Raw genomic sequence first — 12,025 nt, 5'->3', positions numbered from 1 at the left:
TACCTTGCCTTGGAACGGCTTCAAACTAGATATTCTCCAAGTCAAGTGGCCACTGAGTTTAGAGTGTTGCAGTGAAAGTCCCAAAAAGTAATTTAAGTAGACATCCTTGGAAATGTATTGGTCAATCTAAGGATTGAACAGCAGTTGTAAATTTTAGGGGGTAGAGTAGATACATTTAATATTTTACTTACAAGATGATAAGTAAACAATCTCAGTCTCAGTTCATAAAATGGTATTGTTTACCGGGGAAGACTCGTGTTTTGTTCCAGATAATTAAAATCTAAATGCCAGTTTAAACAGTACAAATGAGATCCATTTTTCTTTTAGTAGAAAATGTTTGGAGTTATATACACCAGGCACGTTTATTACTTATTTTGAGTTCATAATTTGTATTTATTTATGTATTTGTTTGTTTGTTTGTTTGTTTGTTTGTTTGTTTGTATGTGTTTATTTTCACGACAATATTATTTTTGGTTTAATTATAGTTAAAAAGAAGATAATGCCTGAGAATTAAACATTTAAATTAAGGGGAAGAAATCAAATGGTAGGAGACCCCGTGGACGACCCACAACCCGCTGGAGAGATCATGTCTCTCAGCTGGCCTGGGAATGCCTTGGGATCCCCCGGGATGAGCTGGATAAAGTGGCTGGGGAGAGGGAAGTCTGGGAGTCCATCCTAAAGCTGCTGCCCCCGCAACCCGACCCCGGATAAGCGGAAGAAGATGGATGGATGGAAATCAAATGGTTTTCATCCGATAATCAGCTGTGTTACTTTCGGAGAATTAGCAAACCATAATGATAATAAGTACCCCCTTAAGGTATGATGAGAGGATCCTGCTGGGGGTACTCAAGACAAAAAAAGTTTTAGAAAACTTTTGGGGAAAAAAAAGTTTGTGAACCACTATGAAATGCAAGTTGTACATGTGTTGTGGACATGGTCCTGCTCCATCAGCAAGGAATTTTAGCCTTTGTAGTACAGGCAGTCCTTGTATGTCCGGCATCTGCACCATAGCAAGCCTAACTGGAATACATTGATCTCTCCCCAGCATTTTTGTCCGGCTCAAAAGTCACAAAAGCAGATGTAAACAATCATGGCGGAGCTTGCAGGGGTGTCAGAAAAGCACACCTCTGGAGCGAGGTGGAAAGAGACTCCTTGTGTGTTTTATTGGCGGTAGAAAGTAACAAGCAGAAATGACGTCAATATGCGTCATGACGCCCGTGTGTGTCACCATTTCATTTGGGGTATATAATTGGGGGTAGTAACTGTCCGTTAGGACAAGTAAACGGGTTATTCCGAAAGTTTCAGAAACCGGAAATTTGACCTTAACCCGAATATTGACTACATGTAAACCTAGTCAATGGTTTATGTGTTAGTAATGTCAATAGAATACCAAACAAGGAGCTGTGGGTGCAACACATCATTTATAAACACTGGAAGGCCACCAACAATTTTTTTGTGTCAATCTCAAATATTGATATTGGCAAACGATCAGCCTTGTTCATCTTCTGATCCCTGTACATTCTCATTTGAGTCTGGTGTGTGCATCTTGTGTGTGTGGATCATGTGTGTGTGAGGGTGCGTGTGTTTTGCTATTATGCAACATCTGCTTCCGGAGAGTTATAATCCCCTACCATGGTGGGAGACGAAAGAGGGAGAAGCCAGATGCGACTACTCGCATTGTCCACCTGAGTTTGTATTATCAACACGTTGGAGTTGAATCAACACTATGATATTGCATATGTCAATGTTATTTTAAGATTGGTCCTGGAGGTTTTTTTTTTTTGTTTATTTTGTTAATGACTGATAGTCAGTGAGCACGTTTCTTAAGCTTCCACTAAAGAGAAGCAGCCGCATAATACTTGAGTTGGTGGTCAAGTTGGTTCTATTATACTGGCCATCCTGGAATTTGATGGCCAGTGAGTAGAGCAGACTGCAGTAGGCTCATAGTATTTAGCTGGCGGAATGTAAGTAGAATCCATGTACCCGAACATAATGTTCATCTCACTAATGGAAGCAAGGAAAGACGCTTTCATCCACTAGAAGTGGAAATTTCCTCAACATCGCCTTATATGAGCAAAAATAGTGAGATGAATATTTTTAACACATTATTATTGCATTCACATTCAAAGTAAGAGAAAAGGAATGCGCATTTAAGAACGCTTATATGAGCGTTGTAGTGAGTTGGCGTCATGTGAACTTTGGTTTTGCAAAATGTCAACCGAGTTGTTAAATGGTTATGGGAAAAAAAAGGCCTGGTTAAATTCCACCTACATGAGCTACTTGAAAGTTCAAAACGTTTGTTTCCGTTTACTCAAAAAGGTAATATTTTTCCCGTCTGGATCAACGTTGACCTTTTTCATCAAATTCTTCAATGATACAAAGCTGGCGTACGAACAGTGGAGTCTGAAGTATTGCTCCTGCCTTCAATTTTTTTCCCCCCTTCATTTTTCACGTTGGCCAGATGGGTGTTTTCCCCCTAATTAGTATAAGGTAAGCAAGTCAAGTTGAAATTTTCTTTATGCGCACCCACTAGTCCAAACATGTTATTCTGATTAGTACTATTGCTGTATGTTTTTCCTGCCACTTGCTGTCGACAGAAAATGACGTCACAGTGCCTAAGGGCTTCGGTAACAATGGTCACGGCTCATTCGTTTTCTGTGTTTGCTCATTTGCAACATGTCTGTCCAATGATCAACAACTAACAGCGGCAGGACTGCTGTACATCACGGAAAGAGTTGAAGCGGGACAAGAACTTAAACTACTTTCCAGAGCTGCTGTCGGGTTAAATATTTACATGAAAAATAGTGACGCATGATGCAAATACACTGAACAGTGTTCCATAACAACCAACCGACATTCTCACAGATCCACTAGTGAGAGGGGAGGAGAAATTTTTAACAATGGTTTGATAGGTCAAAAACGTGTGTTCAAGGCTAACCTTAGTGCCTAAAGTGCAATTGTTGCTCTGCGCATTACAAGTGTCTTCATGCACAAAAAATGGAACGGTCCTTGCCCTGCCTAGACATGCAACCTGAATTGGAGCATATCTTCTCAGAGATAATTAACACTTGAAGTATGTTTATATATTTGTTTTCTTTTAGGGTGATGATCAACACTAAAGCGCACAGTACAGTAGTATGGACTAAAAAAGTGCGTTTGCCAAATTTCAGCTAACACTCCACTATGATTTCCCAATATGAGTTTTGAAATATTGATGCTGCAAACTAGTGTTGAAATATGGCTGCTTGCATTTATCTTTTGCCAAATGTTATATTCTTATCCCATAATCCACCACACCTCTTGGGTTCCCTCGATCTACATTTTCTGAGGTCTTGAACCACAGCTTGTTGTAACCCCATTTTAACCTCTGATTTAGTCTGAAAATTTAGTCTGTGTCAAGTGCAATACCCTTAAATTAATTGTTTGCACTCACTCATCATACTAGTGCGATGCACAACTGATGACTTTAGAAATTGACTCAACACGATGTGACTTATAAAAATTTAAAATGAGTAACAGGAAGACCACACAGCACTGCATCTGCCCAATATCACCGAACCGCACCAAGCTAATGTTGCAACAATTATATCATGTTGTCCTGCTTAGTTTTCTTTTCAAACTAAAGTAGATAGAATAAATAAGATACGAACCTGCAAAGTCTGAAGTAAACTATCCAACCATGCTTCCTCTCCTATTTGCTCTCACTAAGGCTTCCTGTATAGTGACAGGGAACCAGAAGCTCAGCAAACGAGAGAGAAAGAGAGTGAGCGAGAGAGAGAGAGAGAGAAGGTGTGGCCAAGAGACAAAGAGCACGAGAGCCTTGACAAAAATAAACCAGCATTTAATTCCTCGATGCGCTGAGGGCAACAACACTTTCCTAATACACTCGAAATGCACGAGTAAATGTCCTAAAAAGGAACGGTAGTGCAACGTGCCACAATAAAGTGTCAAAAAACAGTTAACCATGTGAAGGAAATTACATTCAACTGGAAATTCCCGTAATGAGAAAGATGAATTGCAATTGTTATACGCAGTAATTATCAGAGTGACTCTGTGGCAGCAGCCAATGGAATGCAACTTTTATTCAAATATGGAGGAGTGTCCCGTCCATGTCCGTAGCCTGGAAGTGATTTGGGATTTCACAAGACATGGTTCAAAAAAATATTATAAGATGTGATTAAAAACGGTTGCCATAATGAAGAGCAATTCTCTGACACTTCAGTCCCACCACAAACCATAGCACAACTGCTGCTAAAGAAAGGTTGAGCAGCACACCCATGAAACCCTTTGCCAAGTTGAACAAACACGCATTGTACTTATTTGGCTCATCTTAAGGATAAACTCAATGAACTAAACTGTATGAAAGATTCACAAAAATCAATGAAAAGATCCAAAAAAGCCCGGACACAATTTTAAATTGTATGAAATGAGATGTATGAAAAAAATTTAAATATAACTAAGCCCTGACCATCCATAATTTATGGTAACTTACACAAAGTACAGTCCATATAGTACATACATATCAAGTATTCAAATTATTATGATGATGACCAATTACTGTAGGGTAGTGATGGGGAAAATGAAGCATCAAATTTGCTTCATGAATCAGTGGTATATTTTTCACTCCTCGAGATGGCAGTATTGAGCTGAAAGCACACTGACATGCCAATTTTTAAAACTCTTTATTTAAACTAACTGTGCCATCTTGAGTAGGCAAAAAATACAACTGGTTTAGAAGCAAATTTGAAGCTTCATTCTCCCATCACTACAATAATTGTTCTCTCAAGCAAGTCGATTTGCAGTTTTTTTGTTGAGAGATTTTTTTTCCTCATATCGCCCAACACTATTAGAACCCCAAAACTCACAACTGAGATGTGGAAGTGCCGACAACTCAACAGCAGTGCCACCTTGATTAGGAAAACTCAAAGTATTGATCCTCATCACAAAGCTCATATTGGCATGACAACAATGAGAAAGGGAATCATGTCCCTTTATGACTGGGTGTGAAATTAAATGCTAATGAAATGCTTGTCCATTTGATGGTGGGGTCGTATACAATGAACCGGTTGCCAGTCATATAAAGCAGATGAAGTCATGGCTAGTTCAATTAGTCATTTTTTCCCAGTATTTTTTGCCTGATGGCACGCCTACAGATTTTTCTTATGGACAGTAGGTGCCTTGTTTGTCCAAAGTTTAAACATTTACAGGACTGGTGATTACTTTTTTCCATTACCCTATTTAACATAGTTCTCCTTACTTGTACAGTTCAGGAGTCAACTTTAGTTTTAGTTTTAATATGCACAGATGAGTAAAATAATTTCTTTTACCTCCAAAAATGCATTACATGTTTATGCACAATCCCAATGCCTGTAAATTCATTAATTTACTCTCTTTACAATTACCGTGATCAACTAAAATGCACATCTTAAGACGATAGGGAAAGCAAAGTACACTTTTGGTTGCTCTCAAAGTTTTGCAAAAAATACACTTGTACTGTTTTGCATTCAAACAGAGAGGCAAACGTTATTGTTATTGTTATTTCTATTATGCTTTGGTTTTCTAGGCCAGATATACCCGACATCAAATGAGTTTTGTCACCACTTCCAGCAAATAAATGTTTAGAACTCTGTTGAATAGAACAGTGAATCAATGTCGCCACCTTCCGTCATCACATGATATTACACTTGCAGCCTGCCTGGCTCTTACCTTCTTTTGAAGAGTTTTAGTCCAGTGAATGATTTGGAGCAGCCAAAAAGCATCTCCTTCTCTTCCTCCATACAGTTTGGAGGGAGGCTGGGGGAGGAATGGGGAATAGGGGAGCAGGTACGTTGTGAAGAAATAGATGAGCTGGAACTAAGTCCTCCATCTCGATCGTCTTTTAATGAATCATCTTCATCGCCTGCTTTTTCCTTGCAAAAACAATCGTGGAGGTTCATCTGTGCACCTAACACCTGGTCGGTGTTGTTGCTATCCATGACAGATAATTTCCGATAGTCCTGGGCTCAAAGGTCTCGGCCTACCTCATTTTGACAGGTGACGCTATCAAAGCTTGTAAAATGTTCTTGTTCAAGCATCCTGACCCCAAATCATTGAAGAACACTCTGGGGGCTCTAAATGTCTCCAGTGTCACACGATATACGTATAAAATGTTTGATAGCGATGATTATTTCAAGGTATAATATACAACTTGCAAACAAATCTGCAGCGTAAACACCAGCACCAACCATTAACAAACGCGACGGTACATATATTACAATGTTTAAGGGACTCTTTAAAGACTTCAAATATGGCTACCCTACAAAGGCTACAAAGTCAATAATCCATAAGCCAAAGGTCTTTTAAACAAGGCACACAAGGTGGGTTGAGTGTATGTAAAGAGATTAGTGTTGACTTAATCCTTGCTTGCATTCCTCTCCAACTCAGTAGTTTTTGCAGCGACTCACTCTCGTGTCACGTCACATCTCACTTCTCAGTCCTTGAGTTTTTCTCAGAGGCTTCTTCCTCCTCCATTTCTCTTCTCGAACTTCACACTTAGCTCCTTCCGTTTTCCTCCTCATTTTGGCTGTTGATTTAATCAGTACAGTCCATTAGCGTAAACGCTGACACGCACGAGTGCGCATAATACGATTGCCAAGCTCACGCAAGACAAGCGACCGGCACGCACGCGAGCACACACACGGCAAACGCGTACACAAGCAGGCAGTGATTCTCTCATCCCCACCCGGCTCAAAACACGGAAGTGGCTAATGACAACAGTCCCCCAGCTCAGGGCCTCACTGTTAGCTGCCCTGTGACATGCCTGAACAATAAACTTCCACACGCCTCTTAAAAAAAAGTATTGCCCGTACATAAAAAGAATTTAAAAAAAAAAAGAAACGAAACTATGGAGCCCTTAGACTTGAAATGGATAAAGATATAATATACTATGGAGTTGTTTATGTTACAGGTGAAATACCCCAAATGAAAATTTTACCTGCACTAAAATAAATAAAGTGAAAGTGAAAAAGTAAAATATTACCAAAAGGTGTATTGTATTGTATTGTATTGTATTGTATTGTATTGTATTGTATTGTATTGTATTGTATTGTATTGTATATTACTGTAGTGTAGTGTGGTGTAGTGTAGTGTAGTGTTGTGCCGTGCATTGCATTGCATTGCATTGCATTGCATTCTATTCTATTCTATTCTATTCTATTCTATTCTATTCTATTCTATTCTATTCTATTCTATTCTACTCTATTGCATTCTATTGTAGTCTACCCTCTTCTATTGTAACATGCACCAGTGGTGACACATAACAAAGTACAAATAAAACATTTATTATTTATACTTAGGTAGACTATTTAGATATCTGAACTTTGACAGTTTATTTTTATTTTCTGATGATGACAAGTGCCAAATGTAAAAATGGATAAATAAGAGACAAATCATTTCAACTCTAACCAGTCAACTTGAATCATTATGTAAGGACGTGGTTTCAATTTCAAGACACCACGTCCAGGTAGCACCCTATTTTAACAACATAAGAGTGTGTTATGTTACATCCTTTTATCAGTGGTGGATTTGCAGTGTACACATTGGTGCATGTACACGCACGTACACACCTGCTCACTTTCTCTTTCAACCATCACCCACTTTGCATTTCCATGACAAATAAAATGCCACTCAGAAGCCTGACACAATTTTCCAAGAGATCCTTTCACCACCCACCGCTGACCCATTTTCTCGGTTTCTCTCCAGCAAAGGACTCTAACTGTAAACTCGTCACCATTAACCCTGAACGTGATCCGCTAGCATTTTGTTTGTCTTATTGTCGCAATATTTATAGCGCTACTCTAAAACAGTAAACACAGTCATATTATTTCTTTTGGATTTTAATCACATTGGTTTATTCCTTACACTGTCTAAAACTGTTTCGTTAGAAAAAAGAAATACAAATAAAACAAACGTGTTGATCACGGAGCTCACCCAACTGGTTGTTATTTCAAATGCCAACACAGCAGCAAGCTGCCAAGCTGTGCAAAACATTTAGAAATGCTACTGGGGCGGAAGATCGTTGAGAAAAAGGAACACAACACGTATGATTGGATATACATGGAGACTGACCCACATTCTATCGTTGGCCACAATGAAATGTGAGATTCTACTAAAAAAAAAAAAAAACAATCAATCTGCAGTTAGAAACAGCAGCAATGAGTCTGCTTTGTTTTCGGACATTTATTTTCCAATACGTATGCGTCCGTTTCAATTCATTCTGTATTAATCCAGGAAGTTTGAAGATGAATTTAAAAAAATAATCAATGAGTTTGTCTCGAGGCAGACGAGGAGGCCATGAGTTGCCACGATTTTTTTTTCTCGGTTTTGTTGTTCTCCATCCTTCTGGTACATGCTGTGGTGCTACGTTATACAACTTTCTGGCTCGAGGCGAGGAGTGCATTGTTCCTCCCCTCCCACTCCCTCAGCTGCTTGACATATCAACGCTTGTCAATATTAATCATGAGTTTGATCACGCCTGAGGGAGCAACAGAAGCCTCTGAGCTTGAATGCGGCTCATCAAAGTTTTAACATTTAAAAAGCTTCAATAAGTAATCAACTCGTACAAATTATAAATGAGGTGAGCTGCCAACAGTACTTTTGTTTTAGGCGTGGTAATGCAATTAATAACTGTGTTAAAAATGTCAATACTTTGTGGCCATTGTGCAAAATCATTTTTACAAATCACATTTGTGCAATTAATATCATGCATATATACAAATGTCTATACACACTGTTGTATAACTATTATTTATATTTTTTAGTTACTTTTATTTTTATTTGTTATTGTTATTTATTTTACAGGTGTATTCATCTTTAATACACTTGCATTGATTTTAGTCGATTGTGATATTGATCACAATCTTTTGGCTTGTCATGTGATGTCTTGTTTCTATGAAGCCGTACAGTTCATTTTAGTTTGGTGCAAAATAAAAAAGTAAATTTACAAGTGGACTTATGACTTTGGCATAATTACTATGACGTCAGACGCAGTCCTATTTTTTTTTTTTTGTCTTGATTGGCAATGAAGAAGTCGGAATGATAAGAGAGGAACCACGGAGAAGGTAATTAAACTGATTGGCTGAGTGTATACTGTTTGTTGTAATCATTTTGAAGTCAGGGAGAAGCTTCCATTTGGTTATTCAAGAGTTATAGATAGCAAAATGTGTTATTTATGCATCCACCCAATTTCTGCACCACTTGTGCACATTATCCCAGCTGAGTTTGAGACCGGGTACCAGTGGCGGCTGTCGGTCATTGATGGAAGGCAAGCTCAAGTTTTTCCGCCCTACATAATGAATGAGTTCATTTATTTACAGCTCATACGTAAATTCTACCCTTCATTCTTTTTCAAGAAAATGATCCGGTCGACAACATTATCTGTCATGATGTGCGGCTGAGTTTACTTTAGTTGAGCTTATTTGGGATTCCGGACAATGCGTTTACATACAATATTTAGTACACGGTAATAAGAGCCCAAAAGGAGTGGGCTGAAGCCGACGCTTATAAATAAATGCCTTCCCTAGACTGGCTGTGAGTGTGAGTGACGGTGACGTGGGGAGAAGCTGCGCAGGTGTCGTGGCTTGTTGGCAAAAGAAACTGCGGCGTGACAGAAGAGTCACCAAACACTGATCAAACACTCGTCAAAGAGAAAGTCGCTGAGGATCGGATCAGTTCAGAGCAACGCAATGAAAAACTAGCTACTAACCCGCATGCTTCTGGGATGTAGGTGGAACCTCGGTAGCCAGAGTGAACCCACGCAATCACGGGGAGCACACGCAAGCTCCCCACGGAATGGTGGGATCTGAACCTAACACCTCCGTGAACTGGGAGGCAGAAGTGCTAAATCTGCAGTGCTGCTTGACGTTCATCTTGTCTGTTTCATTTGATGCAGTGCATCCTTCAAAGCGCAGATCTAATTATAGAGAATAAATGCATTAAATCCAGGAAGGCAGAACTTCATGTCTGCTTCTTGTTGGTCTTTATTATCTCTAATAAAACAACACATGGCAGACACTTCCTTTCCTGACACACGGCTTGACGCACAAAGAAGAAAATACTGGAGGCAATATAATACGAAAGGTGCTAGCTAGTAAAAAATAATGAGCTGAGGTAAATATCACAGGAGGACAAGAAAGAGCGAAACAACATCCCAGATTATTCTCTCAAAGTCCCTGCTGACGTTTCTATTTCGAGATGTCTAATTTTGCAACGGATATATTACGAATAAAACCTCGGCGGCGAGAGATTAAACAGATGCTGAAAAACACCGACGCTTACATAACTCGGTCGTGTCAGTCTTAACAGCAGCCGGCTGGCCAGCCATGACCCCGCCCCCTCCCCGCACCACCTCGCTTTCACACATAGCCTGTGTTACTGATTATTCTAACATGGGGATGAGTGTAAGCACCACGCTCCACCACCAGAGAGGGGGCGAATGGGGGCTGCAATTTACTTTTGAAGACCTCATGGAGGACATGGCCTGCATATTGCATAATATAGATCTATCCATGTCACTGCACTTGACACATATGACCTAGTTCATCACTGGTGTAATACAGTGAACTCCCACTGATTGGTGGTTAGCTAGCCGCAAATTCAAGTGTTTTTTTTTTTTATCAGTTCCATGGGATTTTTTTCATTTTTCATCAAATTATGTTTTGCTATCTGCACAAACTGTTTTGATAACGGATTTACTGATTTGAAACCTTTGAAGATGAATCGCTAAGTTTATCAACGCGAGTGGAAAAATAAACGTGATATTGGCCCTGGAGTGTTTTGCGACCTTTTTATTGGGGGCAAATTCCCTCTTCCATTTCCTGCAATCATCCTTTGCTTTTCATTACTGTGACTGTTATATAAACACCTTGAGATATATTTAGAATATTGAACGAATGAATATTATCAGCGGAGGTTTATCGTGAGGTAATCCCAGCCCACACAAAAACACAAGCAGGACACAGAGAGGAATCATGTCATCACTTTCAGGTTTGACAGGTTAGTAGATAAGCACATTCCACTTTCTCTTTTGCTTTAAACCACTTCCTTACCTGTAAGACACCTGCTTCTTGAAATTCAACTGCATAAATTCGCTTTCCATCTGAGAGGCTGATCTCCAGGATCCCTTCTCCTCCTCTTCCTCCAGTCCTGGCATCTAAAACAATAAATGTTTTGAAATTCCTGAATTCCACAAAGAAGGTCCAAACGCTCTGTTGGCCGCTACACACTGAGCGATGCATTCGACTGAACTCTCGTGCAGTGGGTGGCGTTCAGCTATTGGTTTTAATGAAAGGTCGATGGTCTGTTACGAGTTTTGTGGAGATTCAAATTTTGTATTGCTGGCGCACGGAGTCGCAACAACACAGATGTAACAGCCAATCAAAAATGCACATGACCTTTCATAAAGACACAAAAAGGGTTACATCGGGTCACCGCCTAGCTGTACAAATACAATAAGTACAGTATACTGTATCGTGCTTTGCAACAAGTATATCAATAAATTCATCTGCACCTGTGGAGGAGATAGTGAAGCATGGCATGCAGTGTCGGTTGCCAAAATGTACACAAGCAAATCAGACTCAGTACCGTCAGTGAAATGGGCGAGGCAGCTTCTAAAAATAGACACACACTCATTTATTCCTCGCTTTGAGGTAACCCACTTCTTCCTCGGAATTATGTTGTGTCATGTTCTTTTAATAAAATTAATACTAATAAAGTACAATATACAATCTGTGACACCTTTAAACCCAGTTCCCATTGCAGGAAGGCCAGTAGATTTGTAGGGCTCACTTGTCACAACTTCCTTTTTTTTTTTTTCCTCTGATGGACCGTTCCAGTCTGGTGAATCGTGATAGTGCGCTGTGTCATATCTTGGAAATGGTGTCACGGTCATTTTCTCTCCAGCTGCCTTCCAGTAAGAAGATTCCAGTTGGGATGTGGGTTTCAGATCCATCCACTCATTCATTTTCTGTATCACTTATCCTAGATGCCA

General features: G+C 39.6%; 1 protein-coding gene across 5 annotated transcripts in view; it reads right to left on the bottom strand.

Moving 5' to 3' along the window:
• The window catches only part of LOC125989434 (diacylglycerol kinase zeta), a 41,671-nt gene extending 34,927 nt beyond the window's left edge, over positions 1–6,744 (bottom strand). Inside the window, exon 1 of one of the 5 annotated variants that reach the window (XM_049755818.1) lies at positions 5,707–6,744. In XM_049755818.1, coding sequence (XP_049611775.1) covers positions 5,707–5,975 — 269 coding nt within the window. In that variant the 5' untranslated portion in view covers positions 5,976–6,744. Of the gene's footprint in view, positions 1–3,650; positions 3,886–5,706 lie in introns of those variants that run through there. The other 4 variants (XM_049755814.2, XM_049755816.2, XM_049755815.2 and 1 more) reach the window with 4 other exon arrangements.
• Positions 6,745–12,025: the final 5,281 nt, after the last annotated feature.

Source organism: Syngnathus scovelli, chromosome 2 (genome assembly GCF_024217435.2).
Source record: "Syngnathus scovelli strain Florida chromosome 2, RoL_Ssco_1.2, whole genome shotgun sequence".
In the NCBI taxonomy this organism is placed as follows: Eukaryota; Metazoa; Chordata; class Actinopteri; order Syngnathiformes; family Syngnathidae; genus Syngnathus; species Syngnathus scovelli.
This window is presented reverse-complemented; position numbering and strand designations above follow the sequence as displayed.